Source organism: Oncorhynchus kisutch, linkage group LG19 (assembly GCF_002021735.2).
Source record: "Oncorhynchus kisutch isolate 150728-3 linkage group LG19, Okis_V2, whole genome shotgun sequence".
Lineage (NCBI taxonomy): Eukaryota > Metazoa > Chordata > Actinopteri > Salmoniformes > Salmonidae > Oncorhynchus > Oncorhynchus kisutch.
Window position 1 is genome coordinate 11,544,702 of NC_034192.2, and position 21,898 is coordinate 11,566,599.

At 43.1% G+C, this 21,898-nt stretch overlaps 2 protein-coding genes across 13 annotated transcripts in view; both read left to right on the plus strand.

Annotated features, from left to right (window-relative positions):
- Positions 1–21,898, plus strand: part of LOC109864308 (pleckstrin homology domain-containing family A member 5) — a 182,613-nt gene that overhangs the window by 148,933 nt on the left and 11,782 nt on the right. For 6 of the 12 annotated variants that reach the window (XM_031797115.1, XM_031797114.1, XM_031797113.1 and 3 more), the window contains 8 exons: positions 13,248–13,423; positions 13,738–14,078; positions 14,289–14,372; positions 15,336–15,455; positions 16,072–16,125; positions 17,388–17,468; positions 21,041–21,106; positions 21,342–21,422. In XM_031797115.1, coding sequence (XP_031652975.1) covers positions 13,248–13,423; positions 13,738–14,078; positions 14,289–14,372; positions 15,336–15,455; positions 16,072–16,125; positions 17,388–17,468; positions 21,041–21,106; positions 21,342–21,422 — 1,003 coding nt within the window. Of the gene's footprint in view, positions 1–5,415; positions 5,681–13,247; positions 13,424–13,737; positions 14,079–14,288; positions 14,373–15,335; positions 15,456–16,071; positions 16,126–17,387; positions 17,469–21,040; positions 21,107–21,341; positions 21,423–21,898 lie in introns of those variants that run through there. The other 6 variants (XR_004204134.1, XM_031797120.1, XM_020452023.2 and 3 more) reach the window with 3 other exon arrangements.
- Positions 5,749–11,755, plus strand: LOC116354955 (toll-like receptor 13). The gene has a single exon (XM_031797122.1). The coding sequence runs from the start codon at positions 6,337–6,339 to the stop codon at positions 9,160–9,162; it is 2,826 nt and encodes a 941-aa protein (XP_031652982.1). The 5' UTR covers positions 5,749–6,336; the 3' UTR covers positions 9,163–11,755.

Here is a 21,898-nt window from a genome sequence, read left to right on the forward strand (position 1 = left end):
GTGTTGGAGGGCCAGTAGGATGCACTCTTTCGTCTGGTCTAAAAAAAAATATCCCAGTGCCCTGACACTGCCCTGACTCTTTGAGGTCACTCAAGGCACTTATCGTAAGAGTAGGGGTGTTAACCCCGGTGTCCTGGCTAAATTCCGAATCTGTCCCTCACACCATCTCGGTCACCTAATAATCACCAGTTTACAATTGGCTCATTCATCCCCTTCCTCTCCCCTGTAACTATTCCCCAGGTCGTTGCTGTAAATGAGAACGTGTTCTCAATCAACTTACCTGGTAAAATAACAGAAATAAAATAAATCACATTTTATTGTTTACATACTCATGATTAGCAGATGTTAATGCGAGTGTAGCGAAATGCTTGTGCATCTAGTTCAGAGTATGCAGTAATATCTAACAAGCAAAAACCACCTCTGTGTGTCTGCAGTGCACTCTGTCAGTGAGTCAGCCAGCCATCTAGAGGTTAGGTTGTCTCTAACAGCACCGGGAGGACAGAGACAGAGAAGTAAAAAAACAACCACTTCCTCTTCTCCCGTGGCTATATCTCCCAGACCTCTTTATCTTGACCATATCTCTTTCACTGTCTCTCTCTCTCTTTCACTGTCTCTGCACAGTACTCTAGCATCCTTGGCCGCGAGAGCTAAAAGCTTTTCATGTCACCACTGTATGTCGTCAGGGATCATGCACTCATTTTGCTGGGCTTGTTTGAGAACAGGAGCGAGGGAATGTTTTCTCCCTGTCTCTTTACTCTCCTCCTCCCATTCCTTTAGATGAATAAGTTATGGACCTGTGCCCCTGTTACCAGTAGAGCACCGCTCAATGCTCCTACTGCTCCTCATCATCAGTCCTCTAATAGCCCAGGGAATAGGAGGGAAACTTCCAGATGACATGTGTTTGGGTGGCGTCTCAAATGGCACCCTATTCCCTATGTAGTGCCCTCCTTTTGACCAGGACCAATAGGGATCTGGTCAAAAGTAGTGCTCTACATAGGGAATAGGGTGCCATTTGGTACGTGTAAATACTGATTCCCTCTCTGTGTTATTCCAACAATCTGGTGTTCTCACGTTTCCAATTCCCTTTGACAGAGATAGTGTGTACATAGTGTACATGTGTACATGTGTACATAGTGCAAAGCAAACGCTCTGGTCCCAAGCTTCTATTTGAACTGTGGGCAGCAAGGTGAGATATTAGAACTGTTGTACTGTGAAATATAGATCAATTAAATCCATATGCATTGCACCTAGTACAGGACTTTATTATTATGTATTTAAAGATAGCTGTCCAGTAAAGGTATTGGCTATGTTTTTATTTATTCTTTATTTAACTAGGCAAGTCAGATAAGGAACAAATTCTTATTTACAATGACGGCCTAACCCAGGCCAAAACCCAGACGAGGCTGGGCCAATTGTGCACCACCCTATAGGACTCCCAATCCCGGCCAGATGTGATACAGCCTAGATTCGAACCAGGGACTGTAGTGACGCCTCTCGCACTGAGATGCAGTGCCTTAGACCGCTGCGCCACTCGGGAGCCCTGTTGCTATAGCTCACTGGGCTCTACAGAAGGCCGTATGTGCCTGTGTTTGTAGAACATAAGTTATAAATGCATACTTTATTCCCCTGTGCTTGTATGACATTGGCTATTGGCTGTGTTTGAGGTTATGTCTTCTTTACCACTGAGCTCTCAGTCCCTACTCTCTGGCTGTGAATTTACTGTACTAAGCCCATATTAGGAGCCCAGACATTCAGCCTGCAGCCTCTGCTATAGCCTAGTCTCAGAGCCAGCGAGAATACAGATTAGGGCCAGCGCCCTACTTTCCATTTTCCCTCTCTACCATCCATTAAACTGCATTTGTTTACGGCAATTAAGCCTCTGAAAAGAGGAAGGACTCAGAGGAACTGATGCTAAACAGCACAAACAATGGACTGGTTCAATTGAGCCCCCTGTTCTTTTAATGTCCCCTGTCCCTTGTAGCTTACTGTTGTAATGCCAAATGGACTCTTACCATGCAGTTGTTGTAGGCTTACAATACTGTCAGATGCTCTGTCTCATCCTCAAGGGGATATGCTTTTATTTATCATATACAGGCTAGTTTCTGGACATGATTTTGAGACTTCATAAAGGCCGTTGGTGTCTTTGTGTCACTGACTCATATTAACACTAGTAGCCAATCACCTCTTACTGTAATGAGGTCATGACCTATCCATGGCTCTCCTCTCCCGATAAAGACCTGAGTGTGTCTGTGATATGTTAATGACCCAGCCATTAATTGTGTCTCCCAGGTATATAAAGGAAAGGTTAGATAAACACACAGGTAAATAGTGGCAGCAGGTAGCCTAGCGGTTAAGTGCATTGGGCCAGTAACCGAAGGATCGCTGGTTCGATTCCCTGAGCCCACTAGTTGAAAAATCAGTCGATGTGCCCTTGAGCAGAGCACTTAACCCTAATTGGTCCTGTAAAGTCACTTTGGATAAGAGTGTCTGCTAAATGTACATTTTGGTGCAAAAATCTACTGAAATGCTAAGAATCGCCGGTTAACAATTTATTGATGCTCATATTACATTATTTCTGCCTTCCGAAAATACCTAATATTTGGTGACAACAGTGTGGAGCCACATGTAACTGTGTTCACCTGTCATTGATCTACAAGTCATTTGCAAGCCGAACAACCCCCAGGCAAAATCAGTAGCCTAGTCAAACTGCGCACGGTGCCCAGCTTCGCGCGCTGACCAACGAGAGGTAGGCAGCCTGTTCCTGACCTTGCACATCTGTGTGCCACCTTCAGCTTGCAAATGCTAAAATGGCTTGTGTCATCTTAGGCTTTATTAGTTGAGTGACAACCTATGTAATTTGCCAGTTTATCGCTTTTTATTCGCTATTTGAAATTGTGTGAACGTAAACCGGAAACACAACTCTCATCTGGCTGTACCTGCTGAATGGGGCTTACAACAGATTTGTATTTTGATTGTTCAGGTTCTCTATCGGCAATATAGTTTTTTAAACAATCAGTGTATATTGTCATTTTTAAAGTTGATCATTTCATAACGAGGACAGCACTCACTTTTGCGAGGTGCACTTCATGGCCGTAAAGAAAGGAGAAGAGAAACTGATGCTATTGTGGACGTTAAACACGTCAACACGCGCGCGCGCGCACACACACACACACACACACACACACACACACACACACACACACACACACACGCGTCAGCTCATACAGATCCAGCTCAGAGAGGCCCAGATCCAGCTCAGAGAGGCCCAGATCCAGCTCAGAGAGGCCCAGATCCAGCTCAGAGAGGCCCAGCTCATGAGCTCATGAGCTCCATCAACAGCAGGAAAACATTCATGCAGCAAATGTTAGTGCAGCAAACCATATCGATTCGTTCTCTAATCAAAAATGAAAGGTTCAAACTAAATGCATCATTTCTGCATCGTGTCAGTCCATGTATCTACAAGTGCATTCGGAAAGTATTCAGACCCCTTGACTTTTTCCACATTTTGTTACGTTACAGCCTTATTCTAAAATTGACAACATTTTGTTTCCCTCATCAATCTACACACAATACACACAATACCCCATAATGACAAAGCAAATGTGTTAAAAATAAGAAACTGAAATATCACATTTACATAAGTATTCAGACCATTTACTCAACACTTTGTTGAAGAACCTTTGGCAGTGATTACAGCCTTGGGTCTTCTTGGGTTTGAAGCTACAAGCTTGGCACACCTGTATTTGGGTAGTTTCTCCCATTCTTCTCTGCAGATACTCTCAAGCTCTGTCAGGTTGGATGGGGAGCGTTGCTGCACAGTTATTTTCAGGTCTCTCCGGAGATGTTAGATCGGGTTCAAGTCCAGGCTCTGGCTGGGCCACTCAAGGACAATCAGAGACTTGTGAAAGCCACTCCTCTGTGGTCTTGGCCATGTGCTAGGGTCGTCATCCTGTTGGAAGGTGAACCTTCACCCCAGTCTGAGGTCCTGAGCGCTCTGGAGCAGGTTTTCATCAAGGATCTTTCTGTACTTTGCTCTGTTCATCTTTGCCTCGATCCTGACTAGTCTCCCAGTCGCTGCTGCTGAAAAACATCCCCACAGCATGATGCTGCCACCACCATGCTTCGCCATAGTTTCCTACAGACATGACGCTTGGCATTCAGGCCAAAGAGTTCAATCTTGGTTTCATCAGACCAGAGAATCTTGTTTCTCATGGTCCGAGAGTCCTTTAGGTGCCTTTTGGCAAACTCCAAGCGGGCGGTAATTGAATTTACTGAGGGGCTTCCATCTGGCCACTCTACCATAAAGGTCTGATTTTGGTGGAGTGCTGCAGAGATGGTTGTCCTTCTGGAAAGCTGCACATACCTATTGATTGGTCAACTCCCTCTTGCAAAAATGTACATCATTTGTATCCTTTTGGGTTGCTGCAGTTTAGTGTTTTGGCACTGTAAGAGAACTCAATCAGTCACCAAAGATATGGGATAAAAGACAGGAATTCAGTTGCACCATTCCTGTTAGACATTGAAGAGTAGGAATATGAAAATAAATAGTTAAAATGTAAAAGGCTATAAAGCAAGAATTCTTAAATGTGCTCAACCAAGCAGTTCATATGTCAGTAAAATGTATGATGGATTAATATTTTTTTTAATTAAAAATACTTTGTGAAAAATATAATTAAATTGTTGTCAACTCATTATATTAGGCAGCATAAATTGGTGTTAAACCACATTTCATGACCCATGGGGTCAATTAATCAATATTCAGACTTAAGGTTGCCTATACAATTATCTATATAATAGTAATTGAAAACTGCACTTAATTTTCTCAAAATGTAGTCTGAATATGTGGAAAACATGGTGGAAGAACCTGGATCATTTGACATTTAAGAACCATTTTGAGGGACATTGCACACTATAAACCACCTGAAAATGCATTAATTTCAATGTAATTGAATTTTCATGTTTGGACTGACGGAATTACCATAACATCAGTCCTCATTTAACAATGCTTAACCTACATATAAAAAGCCATCCAAGGAAACCTAAATTAATTTTAGAAATATTGTTTAGATGATTAAAAATGCTATGCAAATTACCATTCTATTATGGCATTGCTAGTAATAACCTCTTGACTTCTCAACCGTCTGGTAGAACTCTGTAATTTCCAGAATACACATGAAGTTGTAAAAATAACTATTGGGAGTTGTTATTTGAGTTATAGGAATGCTTACTTTATCAACAATATGTTTTTCAAGAAGAGAGTTCAAAGGATTAAGATTAGCAATAATGACTGTATAAAATATTGAGCTATATTGTATGCTCACAAAACTGGGAAATTATATTATTTTATACTAATACAATTTTTCAGAGAAAGAGATTTTGTTTAACAAGTCAAATGTTTTTCTTTTCTTTTCAAAGGTAGGGGTCGAAATTATTGTCAACCCTGAAGATTCTTGGAAATAAAGTAGTCCATTTATTTTGTAGTATTTGGTCCCATGTTTCTAGCATGCAATGATTACATCAAGCTTGTGACCCTACAAACTTGTTGGATGCATTTGTAGTTTGTTTTGGTTGTTTCAGATTATTTTGTGCCCATTAGAAATGAATGGAAAATAATGTATTGTGTCATTTTGGAGTCACTTTTATTGTAAATAAAAATGTAATATGTTTCTAAACACTTCTACATTCATGTGGATTTTACCATGATTACAGATAATCCTGAATGAAATGTGAATGATGATGAGTGAGAAAGTTACAGAGGGTCCAAGATCATACCCCCAAGACATGCTAACCTCTTGGGAGTATGATCTTTGACCCTCTGTAACTCTTACAGATATCTTAGTGATCGAAAACATATCCTTCATGTCAATTATCTTTTTTTGAAAGAAAGAATGTCGGTCTTTTTTGGAGGAACAGAAAGAATGTCTGTCTTTTTTTTGAGGAACAGAAAGAGAGCTGTAAAATAGAGACTTTCCAAGCTGTTTAACAGACACTATGACTGTACTGTACGGATACAGTTCTGCTGCTCCTCAGATGTTCACAGACGTTAACTGTGACAGAGAACACACTGCAGCCCTCCACTAATTTCTTCATTGACTGTGGGACATGTTATACTTTATTTACTTTTGGAACCAAACTAACCATTAGAGAATGACTTTGTAACCTTCAACTGGAGCTGTTAGTCACCAAGGAGAAAGGCATCTGAAAGAAATAAAGAAGAAGAAAGGCTCCATACTGTTTGCAGCACTCCGACGGGTGTTACTGTATCAAACCAACATTCTACAGATTTCAACCGGATCCGAACAATCATCTCAGTAGATTTGACTGTTGTTGGGAGAGATGAGCGCAATGTTTTCCCTGTTCCTGTTGATTCAGAGTGTTAATGGATGGATGCATCCTAAATGCCACGTTTATAACACTGGGGAATACTTTCCCACCTGGAACTACTGTCCTTTGGCAGAACAGTACACTGCTGCCTGTCGAGATGTCACAGCCATCGAGGAGGATCTGGTTGGACTTCCCTCTAATATCAATACCCTCTGCATATCTATGAAACGTGGGGAAAATAGTTCTATGTCTCTGGGCTTTTTCGCTCGTTTTCAGTATTTGGAGTATCTGTACATTGGAGGCTGTTTTCCTCAAATCCTTCCAGCTGGGAATAGCCAGGGCCTTCAAAATCTGCAACATATGTACATTAATGGATTGGTCACTGGGTGCTGTGATTGTCATATTGGGCCTAACACATTCAGAGATCTAGTTAAGCTAAGTAATTTGACCATATTTGGTTATAGGCTATCAGCAATGGCACCAGATGTTTTCCATTACATACCTCAATTACAAAGTGTCTATATTCATGAACCCTGTGTAGAGAATTTGTCAGAAATACTATGCAGAATAGTTCATATAATTTCACTTACAAAGTTAAATGTACATGCACCAAATATACAATCTTTAAACCAATCAAACTGCTCCATGTTAAAAGCTACCGAAAGCAATCTAACAAGCGTCAATTTAGATTTCGGTCAAATAAACCATATAGAGGAAGGTGCACTGGCCTGTCTCCAGAACCTGACACGTTTTTCTGGGGGCCTAAACCAGGATGTCCTACTGCGCCTTCCCCTGTCTGGCATTAAGCAAATCCAGGTCTTGTATTCCTATGGTAGGGATAGCATTGTTTTTGAAAGTATCTGTAATGTAGTGTTTTTGCTTTCAATCAAGGAAATACATTTTGCCAATGTCAATACAAGCAGCCTCTCCATGTCCAGTGTTGAATTGTGCATTGGGCTGGAATATATGGGTTTTGATGGACCTGGAGCCTTCCATTCTTCTCCCCATTTGAAATGGAATTTTATTTCCAGTCTCAAAAACCTTAAAATGTTATATGTATCTGGCCAGACAGAAAACAGTCTTGACCTCTGCTCATTCCGAAAACAACCAATCACATGGTTAACAGAACTCACTTTCATGTCGAGCAATGTACAAACGCTTTTTGCAAAACGGTTCAGCTGTCTTGAGAACCTGCGGTCTCTAGATTTGTCATGTAGTTTCATTTCAAACATTGAAGACTTTGCTTTCTTCGGATTGGCAAATCTGGAGTCCTTAGACATGACACAAAATAGTATAACCCAGTTATATGCAAACACATTTATTGGTTTACATAGTTTGACATTGTTAGACCTCAGGGAAAATCCACAGATCTACAATATTGAAGCAATGTCTTTCGCACATCTTACATGTCTAAGACAAGTGTTTCTGGGGTACTTGAACTATCCACCAAGAGAACCCGTGATAAAGCTGAATCTGACACTTGTATTCGGTGATGTTCTGAGTCACCTGACTCATCTGCACATTAGTTCAGGAATGAGGCCAATGCAGTTGATTATTGGCAGTAACATCACATCTAAACAGAACCTGAGTCTCCAACTCAAAGGCCAGACAGTGTCATTTGAAGACTGTGACAGACCCTTCTTTCAGTCTGTAACCCATCTTCATGCTGATGCTGAAGAATTCCTTTGTGGATCTGAATTCATGGGAAAGTACTTCAGGTCTGTGGAGACATTTGTGTACAGATCAAAGCTTTCAGCTAAAAGTGTGGACTTAACATCAATGAATCAGCTCATTCACCTGAGGAAACTGACTCTAGTACAGGTGGATCTTTTAATACAGCGTTCTGCCGACATCATTTTTCACAACCTGACCAAACTGGAGGTTCTGAAACTTTCAAACTGCAGGATTGACTCTTTGGAGGGGGGTTTAACTAAAGACTTTAAATCCTTGAAAACCTTATATTTGCGTATCGAGAACGTTTATCAGGTAATCTACAGCTTTACTGAACATCTCTCTAGCCTAAAGTATTTGATACTTGATACATTACAGATGTTTTGCAGTTGTGACAATGCTTGGCTCATTGCATGGGCAAAGGGGTACAGGCCGGTTGAAGTGATCATGCTTAATCATGAAGTTATGTATAATTTAGAGGACTTGATATGCTTGTCAGACAATGGACTAGACACACCTAACTTTGTCAAGTACACAGAAGCCAACTGCACAACAGAGGTGGGCTTTGTGCTCTTTGCTGCGACTGGCCTGGGAGTCATCTTCTTCATGCTCGTGGTGCTGGTCCATAATCTGACCGGTCCTTACCTCCTCCCGCTCTACTACATCATCCTTGGCTGGCTGTCGGAGGCGATGCGATCAAACACCAGGGGGCGCTACCACTACGATGCGTTTGTCTCCTACAGTGGGAAGGATGAGCGCTGGGTGGTGGAGGAGCTACTACCCAACCTGGAGAAGAGGGGTCCCCCTTTCCTACGCCTCTGTCTGCACAGCAGGGACTTCCAGCTGGGGAAGGACATTGTGGAGAACATCACAGACAGCCTCTACCGGAGCCGTCGCACACTCTGCCTGGTCAGTCGCCACTACCTGCACAGTAACTGGTGCTCCCTGGAGATGAAGCTGGCCACCTCCAGACTGCAGGTGGAACAAAGGGACATCCTCCTCCTGGTCTTCCTGGAGAAGATCCCCCCTCGCAGGCTGTCTGCCCACCACAGGCTGGCTCGCCTGGTGAAGACCAGAACCTATCTGGACTGGCCCCAGGACCCCCATCAGCACCAGGCATTCTGGGACAGACTGTGGGCTAAACTGAAACCTCCAACTGAAGCCTGAGATCAGAGGTTTATGTAGAACCTTGTGTTAATGCTGAGACAAATAATGTTAGCAGATTTGTTGAGGTATTGCATTTGCAGTTAAAAGTCCTCTGTACTAAGAGCCTCCTGAGTGGCGCTGCGGTCTAAGGTGTGCATCGCATTGCTTGAGGTGTCACTACAGACCCGGGTTCGATCCCAGGCTGTGTCACAGCCTGCCGTGACCGGGAGACCCATGAGGTGGCGCACAATTGGCCCAGCGTCGTCCAGGTTAGGGGAGGGTTTGGGCCATCTCGCTCTAGTGACTCCTTGTGGTGGGCCGAGCGCCTGCAAGCTGACTCCTTGGGGCGGGCAGGCACCTGTATCTCGGTCGCCAGCTAGACTGTGTTTCCTTCTTCCGCGTCAAAAAGCAGTGTGGCTTGGCAAGATCGTGTTTCAGAGGACAGATGGCTCTCGACCCTCGCCTCCTGAGTTTGTAGCTTTGGGACAAGACTGTAGCTACCAATTGGGACAAGACCTGAAAAAGGCTCCATCACTGTTTTTATACTATTTGTGTTGCATATCAGGGTAAAACCAATGTGGCCATCTGAGGTATGCTGCTTTGAATGACAATGCATGAATGACCTTGAACAATTTTTTAAAATTTCAACATAGATCAGAGGTGTGTACATACATTTAGTTGTTAGTTGTTTTACAAATTTTTTATCTGTATATGGTCTGCCATATTTGTCATTTAACAATTCTTAACTCATGGGTGTGGGGAGGTGACTCCCTTTCTGGACAATTGTTATTTCTGCGTTATATTTGTGAGTTGGCGGGAACCTTGTTTTATTGATTTATTTGATCACTGATAACTGTTAACATTTAAGTACCTTACCATGATTGTTTTCAATTAAAATGGTCAAAAAGAAACAAAAATGGTGTTTTAGCAAATAGCAATTTCTCAAGCAAGAATTAGTGACGTCGCCAAGGCATGCAAAATTCCATCCCACCAAAACAGGCTGAAATTTCAGGCAATCTTTTCAAACAGCTCTTACACTAAAAGGGCATTATCATCACTTTCACAAATTCACAGCATTATTCCAACCTCATAGTGTGGAAATATATATAAAACACAGGAAAAACTTGCTTTTGACTGCGTTGGGCCTTCAAAAAACAATTCCCCTGCCTTAGCATAAGCAGAAGGAGTTATCTATATTTTCAACGACCACAGAGAACTGTCCTCTTATCAGACTAGTTTTCAGCAGCTTGCCTAGACCAGCAATGCACCGGCTATGGTAGGCCACAGAATAGGCCTGTTATGGCTGTCTAGCCTCCATTATTATGGTGTCTGATGGAGAGTACAGCCTTATCAGTATAAGCCACAGAGAAGCATCATCCCTCAAGCTAGAGGTCAGGTCTTCCCCGAGAGTAACCTTGGCTAAGACCTGAATAATTTATGTTAGCTCCTTGAGGCTTGAGCTCTGTGGGCAAACACAAGCTATAGACTCGGGTTCATACCCAGTTGGTCACAGAAGCATCTCTCTAGCCACAAGTTAAGCCCTCCCCAGGTCTTCCTAGTGGTCGTCCAGGGTGAAAGTTGCAGACGGGCCAGTGGGTCCCGTTCTTTATCAAGGTGACTATGGACTCCATAGAGAGAAGGGGGCGACACACACATGACATTGTCACAGGGAAAGCCAGGGAGATAAGACTGGAAAGCTGTTAATGTCGGCGCTGCCTAGGTGGGTGGATAGATTTACAGAGGGGAGGGCGCGGCAGACGAATCTCAGGATTTCTGCTACGTTTTCCGCCACACAATTTACATCCGTCGTACTGTACATTCCTATAGAGTCGACCAGATACCTGTCAGTGAGTACAGTATGATATCGACCCAGAGTGGAGTCTGTCGGCGAGCCAGATTTTTTTCATGAAGGTAACGCAAAGTAACATAAATAGGAATATAACGTGTTACTTAAATGTAATGTACTTTTTCAAGTAACAAATCCCAACAGTCTGGTGGTAACTAGCAGGAAATACATTACTTTTTCAAGTAACTAATCCCAACACCGGTGGTCACTATCGGGCATAGCCACAGTCATAAAATCAGATTTTGAACCTAACCTTAACCACACTGCTAACTTTATGCCCAACCTTAAACTAAAAGCTAATTTTGGTTTTCAAACACGTTTTACTATTAGCAATTTTGACTTTGCGGCTGGCCCATTTAACGGAAAACGCTCAGCTGGGCCTCCAGGAGAAGATTCATCCCTATAAACGTCAACCTGCATAAAGGCATATGCTACAGGGCTCTGGAGAAGACTACAGTAGCAGATAATGGTGACATGCTTGAAGTGAAATCCCAAATTCAAGGACATTAGGAAATGGCGGCACTCCAAAATGGTCAAGAAGACTTAGTGACGGGAGGACACATTGCTCTGTCTCCTCCCTTTCCACATGTGGTGTGTGTATGGGTATGTGCGTGTAGCATTATAGCTGTGATGTTCATTGCTAAGATCATTTCCAAGAACTTCCTCTATTTAGACGCCTGATGAGCTTTCCTGTAACCCATATTTATACCAAATAAATAATTTTAAAAAGTTCAATGTAAGTGTGTTCTGTATTGAAAATAAGATATCTGAACAACTCTCCTACTTGCTTATACTAGTACAACAAAAATACACTTTGTCATACATGATCTCAAAAGGTAGCCTGAACATGTGTGAAACATGGAGGAAAAACCTGCGTCATTAGAAATGTAACAACTATTTTGGGGACGTTGTGCGATACAGCACCGAAAAATGCACCGATTTGGACACAAAATTACCATGATTTGTTCAAATTTGACATCTATCCGTATTAACATATAAACATATCTACTGTATAAAAGCAATTCAAGCAGATCTAAATTAATGTATATAATATTCTTGTAAAAATGATATGCAAATTACTATTCTAATATGACATTGCTAGTATGACCCTCTTGAGATCTCAACCGCTGGGTAGAGAAATTGTAATTTCCCAAATGAACATCTAGTTGTAAAACAAAAAACAAAAAACTGCTAGATGTTATTATTTGAGTCGTTCGTACTTGGAATTTAAAGTGACATATTTTTTTCAAGAAGAGACAGTTAAATGGTTAAGACTGGTTTGTATTACCTACAGCCCATTTCCTGTGAGAGGGAGCTGGAGCCCAGTGCCTTTTACAGTAGGTACTGTACAGTGCCTTTTACAGGAGGTAGTAGGTACTCTACAGTGCCTTTTACAGGAGGTAGTAGGTAGTGTACAGTGCCTTTTACTGGAGGTAGTAGGTACTCTACAGTGCCTTTTACAGGAGGTAGTAGGTAGTGTACAGTGCCTTTTATTGGAGGTAGTAGGTACTCTACAGTGCCTTTTACAGGAGGTAGTAGGTAGTGTACAGTGCCTTTTACTGGAGGTAGTAGGTACTCTACAGTGCCTTTTACAGGAGGTAGTAGGTAGTGTATAGTGCCTTTTACTGGAGGTAGTAGGTAGTGTACAGTGCCTTTTACTGGAGGTAGTAGGTAGTGTACAGTGCATTTTACAGGAGGTAGTAGGTAGTGCACAGTGCCTTTTACAGGAGGTAGTAGGTAGTGTACAGTGCCTTTTACTGGAGGTAGTAGGTAGTGTACAGTGCATTTTACAGGAGGTAGTAGGTACTGTACAGTGCCTTTTACAGGAGGTAGTGGGTAGTGTACAGTGCCTTTTACATGAGGTAGTAGGTACTCTACAGTACTGTTAAGACTAACAGAGAGAGGCAGTAAGCATGCTGCACTTACACTACTAAGTATCTATTATTGCTCTTTAGGGGTTAGGCCCAGGTTCTTCTCTATAACTATATTTAAGCAATAAGACATGAAGTGGTGTGGTGTATGGCCAATATACCATGGCTAAGGGCTGTTCATAAGCACGACACATCGCGTCATACCCGTGGTATACGGTCTGATATACTACGGCTGTCAGCGAATCAGCATTCAGGACTCGAACCACCCAGTTTATAAAATGCTATATGAGTGGATTGATTCAAGTATTCAAGTATCAAGTATTTGTAAATCATGTTTTATCAGCTGATCCATTGACTGATTTCCCCCTCATTGTCCCCCTGTCCTTCAGCATCACCTCCTACCAGACCTTGCCCCGCAACATGCCCAGCCACCGTGCCCAGATCGTTCCCCGCTACCCCGAGGGCTACCGTACCCTCCCCAGGAACATGCTGTCCCGACCTGAGAGCATCTGCAGCGTGGCCGGCTCCATCTATGACCGTGCCCTGGCTCCCACATCCAACGCAGGTGATGGGTCTTAAACTTTACTGTTGTACTTGGCTGTGCCCCATTCTCTATGTAGTGCACTACTTTTGACCAGGGACTATAGGGGATAAGGTGCCGTTTGGGACGCAGTTGAAGACTTTGCTGTTATACTTTCTTGCACTCGCACTTCTTTTCTTTCTGGCACTGATTTTGCAGATTGTGGCTATCTTGAGGTTGTACGGTTTCACTTGTAATGACTGTGATATATTGTGTTGATATATATTTGTTTTAACCTAGTTAAAGTCTGTGTGGATATGAGCCTCTGCAAAATGACTCATGTAAAACTGTAAATGCAGACAAGAGGCGCTCCATGAGGGACGACACCATGTGGCAGCTGTATGAGTGGCAGCAGAGGCAGGCCTTCTCCAGGCAGGGTCCACCACCACCACCAGGCAACTACGGGACCCTGCCCAGCCCCAAGACCATGGGGAACATCTCTGAGCACCAGGGGGTGGCCCCCTCCATCCCCACATCCCCCTCCCATGGATCCCTGGCCCTCTACCATACCTTCTCCCCCCCGGGCCAGCACCGCAGAGACAACCCACCAGGGTCGACCAGGTCCGAGGTGTCCTCACCCATCTTCAGAGGGGACCAGACTATGACTATAGACTGCAGGCACAGGACTCACCTCACCAAGGTAATGGACAAGGAATGGACCACAATCATCTAAGCAAGTCTTACACATCAAAATAATCACCAGGGGTTTCAAGCATACAGAAATGACTGGAATTGCTCTGCATTGAGCAGTAGTTATTTTATTTATTAATAGAGCATTAATTTTAGTTGTCGGCCAGTTGAAATCAGTACATGTAACAGAGCATCCTGTCTCTCTCTCTCTCTCTCACAGTATAACTACCCACCTGACCGCCGGTCCATGCCAGCAGGCATCCCAGTGCAGACCATTACCCCACAGTCACTCCAGGGCAAGACGGTGAGTCACGTATCTCTCTCTGACCTCCTTCACCTCTTCTCTGCTTTCTTGTTCTCCTCTCTACTGTCCTCTTTTCTCTCAACAACAATGCATTGTGAGTGATAGTTATGCTATTGGTATGATTTCAATGGGACACAAATACAAATCTGTTTTTGTGACAGGAATAAAAACAAGCACACAAGCTATCATGTATTACTGTCGTTCTGTCATGCTACAATGGATAGCCTGTATGTGTACTGTATTTCTGTCAGAGTGGGTGCCTCGTTACATTCTCTGCTGTCTTTTATTGCAAGCATTTGTTATTTCTGTCAGTAGCAGACACAATTTGATTAAAATAATGGCATTGTCTTGGTGATGATACGGAAAGAGAGAGAGACAGTGGCACCAACGAAATTGCCTTTGGCTGTGTCCTCTCAAATTGAGTAGACTAGAATCAGCCAGAGAGATTGATATTCTCCACAGTTCATTTTGTAACTCTCTGAATATTATTGTGATTGTGCAACTCCAGTGGAATGCGCACAGAGCGGCGGCTTCAGAATGCAGTTGATGAGAAATATTTGTAATAAGTGATTTGAAATGATCGCTTTTACTGTTACTGAATATATTCTCTCACTTTTCATCTCCATTTGATGGAAAGTTACTCCGTTTGGAGTCAGGAGACCGAGGGAGTTTATTTCAGACAGATTCTCTAAAGGTGTAAGTCCTATAGCCCAACCCCAGCACAGGCCAAGACCCAAAACCAGTGTTTCCAAAGGCATCTTGTGCCTAAAGACTTGTCAGAGTCCTAGTTAGAAACATAGGTTAGGGCAGGGATTACAAAAGCTATCGCAAATTTTCCTCAATTTAAAACCATTGCCAAATGGAAAATCAAGAGAGGTTTGGTTAATGTATTTGTTCATTGATCGACCACTGGATGAATTGACTGTCTCGTTATCTCCTCTGTGTCTATGCTGCGTTGTACAGCCAGAGGAGCTGACCCTGCTGTTAATAAAGCTGCGTCGGCAGCAGGCTGAGCTCAACAGCATCCGGGAGCACACTGTGGCTCAGCTAATGATCCTTAGCATGGAGGGGCCCAACGCCAAGGTTAGCACCAGGAGGGTGCACATACACAGCATGTCATTGGTCACCTCCAGGAGTGGTGTGTGTGTGTGTGTGGGTGGTTGGGTGTTGATGTGCCATCTCCATGCAGCTCAAGGCTCTATGAGCAGGCCATGCATTCCAGTGAATGCATATTATGTGTTTGCTCCTACCTGTGTGGTTCAGTGGTGGTATGGTTGAGTTTTGAACTCCTTTCTACCCTTTGGTGTGCTGTGTTCATCTGGCCTTGATTTCATCTTTTGATCTGTTGACATGCAGAGGACAGCATGGTATGAGTATCATGTGATTGCCTTCTTGTTGTCTGCTGTGGTTTCCCGATACCTTTACGAGGAAAGTGTTGGTAAGTAGTTGCAATGGGTTTTGCATGGTTTGGTTTAGCTCAGTAATCAATGAGTAAATGGCTGTGGTGGTTCATGCTTCGGATTAATGCCAAAGCCACAGTAGCGACTTCCTCTTTCATCTCCATCTTTCACTATCAGCTTGTACCAGTTCTACTTCTATTTCCTACTGTTTTCCTTACTCAATCTCCCTCTACCTTCTCTCTTTCTCTTCTGTCTGACTCTTCTCTCTTCCCTCTTTCTCTACTGCCTTCTGATGTTAGAGTGAGGTTCTGTCTCATCACCTTCAGAGGAACCTCATGTATCTGGACAGCCAGGTGAGGAGTACTGCTATATCTTTGGTTGCTCTCAGTCTCTGTCTCTCTCTCTCTCTCTGTGTCTCCCTCTCTCTATCTCTCTGTCTCTCTCTCTGTGTGTGTCTCTTGTCTTTTCTATACGTTCTCTCTCCTTCTTCATTCTTTTCTCTCCGGCCCTCCTGAAGCATATACCGTTCACTGCAGAATAGGAGCTGCGCAAACCTGCATTCCCACAGGAGGACATATTGTCTAGCTCAGTACAAGAAAAGTAAAAAAATACTTTAAAACATACATTTAAATGCCTTTCTTGGCATGGTAATGCTGCCCTAAACTAATAAGATTACTCGTGTGTTTTTGTGCTGTATAGTTCGTACAGTCCCCGGAGAACAGTCTTTATAAAAAAAAATAATGAATGTAAGTCAAGCTTGAGAAAGCCCGAGAGCAAACTTCAACTTTTGATGATGAGTTAGTCATGTCATTATCATAATGTAATTAAGACTATAGAAACAACCTCCGGGGTTTCAGGTAAAGTGGCTAGGACGAGCGACTGACGTTCTGACTAGCGCTCACTCAGGCATAGATAATCAGGGCAGACGTCTAAAGGTGCCGTTTGTTTTTCGGGAACGGGCCCTTTGGTTTAGAACGGGTAAATAATTGAGTTCCTGTTTCTGAAAAGGTCATGTGTAGCAGGAGAAACCACTCTACCATGTGCACACGAGGGACCTCACTTAGTGACATCACGGAGACTGATTGTGACCCCTCCAACCAAATGTGAAATGATTTGATCTGCCATTTCAAAGGCTTTCACCTCTAATGGCAGGCAATTTCACAGCTGGTTATGAATGAACTTTAACTCGCCGACCCTGCTCTCCCCCCTGGTCCATAGGCTCTAATGCATGCAATTGTTTTGCTGTTTTGTTGGTCGTTTTTGGTCGGGATGATATTAAGAAAATCAGGACCGTTTTCTCTCTCCTCCGTCTGCTGAGAGGGACTGGCAATATTGTCTTTGGACCCAACTGTAGCCTCCTTGTATGTACTGTAAACATACTAGGACTTCTCCCAAGAGTTCTGGGCCTTTATGGTACATGTGGTAGCTATAACCCCAGGGTTGTTGGCCAAGGCCCTCCATCTCCCTCAATCACTAGTACCTTATAACAACAATGTGTTCTTTATTTCGATGGATCCTTTCTAGGCTCTGCCGTTGTGTTCGCTAACTAACACCTATATTATGCTGTTGTGTGTTGTTGCTCCCTTCCACCCTGCCTAACGTCGATCTCCACTAGACGAAGGACAATGAGCCGTTAATCTTCACGATTCACACTATGATTGAGAACTCTGCACCACGGCCTCAACTGTACCAGCAAGTAAGGTCTTATTGGCAAACCAATGACTCTTCTCCTGCACTCCTCTCCTCCCTCCATCATCGATCCCTCCTGTTTTTGTTCACATTGGAGGCAGTCAGTCAGTCGGTTCCCCCTCTTCCTGGTGTCATGATCCCAACATTGTTTGACATGTACCTTCATGTGTTGTTTTGTCTACAGCACATCCTCTCCATTCATTTGTGCTTTATTCATCAGTCCGAGGTTGGGTTATGGTGGATGTTAATTAGCCATGCCCATCCTACCTCATTGTAACTTGATGGTATTGTTGCTGCTGGGTATTACGGTGGCTGCTAACTTAGAGCCATACCCCCCCCATCTTCCTGCAATACCAATGCTGTTGATGATGGATCTTATGTTGGCTCGGCGATGTACGATCACAGTCAAATCAGCACCTCTCTTCTCTGTGCTTTGTAATATTATGTTCCGTTTGTCTACATGGGTTTGATACGAGCTCAATGGAGAACCTGTTGTTTAAGTAGCTTAGTGGTTAGAGCGTTGGGCCAGTAACCGAAAGGTTGCTGGATCGAATCCCAGAGCTGATAGGGTAAAAAAATCTGTCGTTCTGCCCCTGAACAAGGCAGTTAACCTACTGTTCCCCGGTAGGCCGTCATTGTAAATAAGAATTTGTTCTTAACTGACTTGCCTAGTTAAATAAAGGTTAAATAAAATGTTAATAAAATACAATGACTTCCTTTTTTGGGTGGAGGCCCAATAGTGTAATAGTGAATGAAAGAGTGCAGGGGTATTTTATTTGAAGCTGGGTAAATTGACCTAGAGGATGTATTGTGTGAGGTCCATAGTCTGGCCTTTCCACTGTGCTAAATTATAATTTTATTACAGGCTTCTACAGCTATGACTTCAGCCCTGCTCTCTTAAACCTCCCCCTCTTTAGCTGTCCTGGGGTTGAAAATCACCTGCCTGCTCCTTAACTGAAGTAGTCAGGAGTGTGAGGATGGCTGGTTTTCCCCAGCTGTGTGTGTGTGTGTGTGTGTGTGTGTGTGTGTGTGTGTGTGTGTGTGTGTGTGTGTGTGTGTGTGTGTGTGTGTGTGTGTGTGTGTGTGTGTGTGTGTGTGTGTGTGTGTGTGTGTGTGTGTGTGTGACTGTGTGTGTGTGACTGTGTGCGTTAATGTGTGTGCCTCCGTAAGGGCCAGATTTAGCCCAGGTCTTTTAGAGGTTTTCATTAGTCAAGCTCCAGCCATGACAGAGTGTACCGGGGGACAGTAATGAAGAGTGCACAGAGGGGACGGTAATTAGTGTGGCACAGGGCAGAGCTGCCAGCACAGAGGACTATGCACCCAGCCTAGCTAACCACTACAGCAGCCCTCTAGCCTCTCTTAAGGGTGTGTGTGTGTTAGAACATCCTCCTCTAGTCTCTGGTGACCTCCTGATGCCAGCTTCCTGTCCTCCATAGCTTCTTCACACCCCTGGAGCCTCCATCAGTAGGACTGTTATCAGTGATGCTACTGAAGTGGAAAACACAGTCTGATTTCCCAGCAGAGGGGGCTGACACTCCTTATTGTGAAATGGACATTTGGGCTGAGAAGTTGTATCCAAAGTGTTGCTAAGTCATAAGTCATGAGAAGAGAAGGTCAATGAAATTGCATGGAGAGCTCCATTTCACCCTCCCTCCCTCTCTCTTCTCTCTCTGGGCTTTGTTGACCCTGTGGACAACTCTTGTAAGGACACAGATATTTACCATGAAAACCACATCACAAATGAATAACCAGACCATGGGTGCATCTTAATACTCTTGTGGCCTCCTCTCTTCGTGTCATCTCCTTCGTCTGCACTGATCGGAAGACATGGGACGGCTGTAATCAGTATGGTGGATACCTACTAGAAATGTGCTTTTACCTGTCCGGTTCTTTAACCTGTCTAGGACTGGCTCGCCAACAGCCAATGAAATTGCAGGGCGCCAAATACAAATCAACAGAAATCTCATAAATCAAATTTCTCAAACATAGAAGTATTAGGCACCATTTTAAAGATAAGATTCTCGTTAATCCAGCCACAGTGTCTGATTTCAAAAATGCTTTACAGCGAAAGCTCCACAAATGATTATGTTAGGTCACCACCAACTCACAGAAAATCCCAGCCATTTTTCCAGCCAAAGAGAGGAGTCACAAAAAGCACAAATAGAGATAAAATTCATCACTAACCTTTGATAATCTTCATCCGATGACACTCATAAGACTTTATTTTATACAATACATGTATGTTTTGTTCGGTAAAGTTCATATTTATATCCAAAAATCTTATTTTACATTGGCGTGTTATGTTCAGTAGTTTCAAAACATGAAGTGATATTGCAGAGAGCCACATGAATTCACAGAAATACTCATTATAAATGTTGATGAAAATTCAAGTGTTATGCATGGAACTTTAGATACACTTCTCCTTAATGCAACCGCTGTGTCAGATTTTTTTTTTTACTTGACGGGAAAAGCATAATCTGAGGACGGCGCTCAGAGCCCAAACCAGCCACAATAAATATCTGCCATGTTGCGCAGTCAACATTAGTCAGAAATAGCATCATAAATATGAATTTAACTTTGATGATCTTCATCAGAATGCACTCCCAGGAATGACAGTTCCACAATAAATGCTTGTTTTGTTCGATAATGTCCATCATTTATGTCCAATGGCTTCTTTTATTAGGACGTTTGGTAAACAAATCCAAAATCACGTTCAGGTCCAGTCGGACGAAAAGTTCAAAAAGTTATATTACAGTTTGAAGAAACTTGTCAAACTAAGTATAGAATCAATCTTTAGGATGTTTTTATCATAAATGTTCAATAATGTTCCAACCGGAGAATTCCATTGTCTGTAGAAAAGCAATGGAACGAGAAATACCTCTCTCGTGAACTGCGCGTGACTGAGAACGAGGCTGCAGGCAGACCCCTTAGTCAAACAGCTCCCATCCGGCCTCCCTTCACAGGAGCAGCCTGAAACAAAGTTCTGAAGATGGTTGACATCTAGTGGAAGCCTTGGGAAGTGCAAAATAACCCATATCCAACTGTGTATTCGATAGGGTTGAGTTCAAAAACTACAAACCTCAGATTTCCCACTTCCTGTTTGGATTTTTTGCCTGTCATATGAGTTCTGTTATTCTCACAGACATCATTCAAACAGTTTTAGAAACTTCAGAGTGTTTTCTATCCAATACTAATAATATGCATATATTAGCATCTGGGACTGAGTAAGAGGCAGTTCACTCTGAGCATGCTATTCATCCAAAAGTGAAAATGCTTCCCCTATCTCAAAGAAGTTTTAACAAGGATACAAGTAGACTATTGAGAAAAAACCCATGTCATGAGTCTGTATTACATGTTGTTTTGCTGTCCCCTGTCTGTGGCTGTCTTCCCACAGGCAGCCCAATTGTGATCTTTTTTCCACTAATTGGTCTTTTGACCAATCACATCAGATCTTTTCAAATCAGATCTTTTTCAGAGCAGATCTGATTGGTCAGAAGACCATTTAGTGAAAAGAAGATCACAATTGGGCTGCCTGTGTAAACAAGGCATGTGTGTCTCTAAGGCTGTCTGGTGTTTCAGATCAGCCCTGAGGACTACAAAGACAACTCCTACAGCCACCAGAGACCAGAGGACATCGACATAGACGTAAGACCAAGTCCTTTTATTATTGTCTTGTCAAGGTAGAGGGCAGAGTATTAATTTCCCTTTGCACCTATCCTCTAGTCTAGACACACAGCAGTTGGCTTCCTAGACATAGATTGAAAGATTCAATTAATAGAATACACACTGGTGTGTGTGTGTGTGTGTGTGTGTGTGTGTGTGTGTGTGTGTGTGTGTGTGTGTGTGTGTGTGTGTGTGTGTGTGTGTGTGTGTGTTTCAGACTAAGCTGAGCAGACTGTGTGAGCAGGACCAAGTGGTGAGAACACAGGAGGAGAAACTACAGCAACTACACAGAGAGAAGGTAACTACTGTACACAGACTTTCAACTGACAACTTGCTTCACAAACACACACACACACACTGGGCTGTCTGAGGCTGGAGTAGACCTTTATCATACAGAGGGAGAGAAGGAGAGAGAGTGTGCCGAGACTGAAGGAGATACAGTGCCTTCAGAAAGTATTCGCATCCCTTGACATTTTCCACATTTTGTTACAGCCTGAATTTACTATTGATTAACTTCTTGCGTCGAGCCATCCCGGATCCGGGATCGTGAATACAGCCTCAAGCTCATTACCATAACGCAACGTTAACTATTCATGAAATTAATATGCTAGCTCTCAAGCTTAGCCTTTTGTTAACAACACTGTCATCTTAGATTTTCAAAATATGCTTCTCAACCATAGCAAAACAAGCATTTGTGTAACAGCTAGCGCACCTAGGGTAGCATTTAGCGTTAGCATTAGCAGGCAACATTTTCACAAAAACCAGAAAATCATT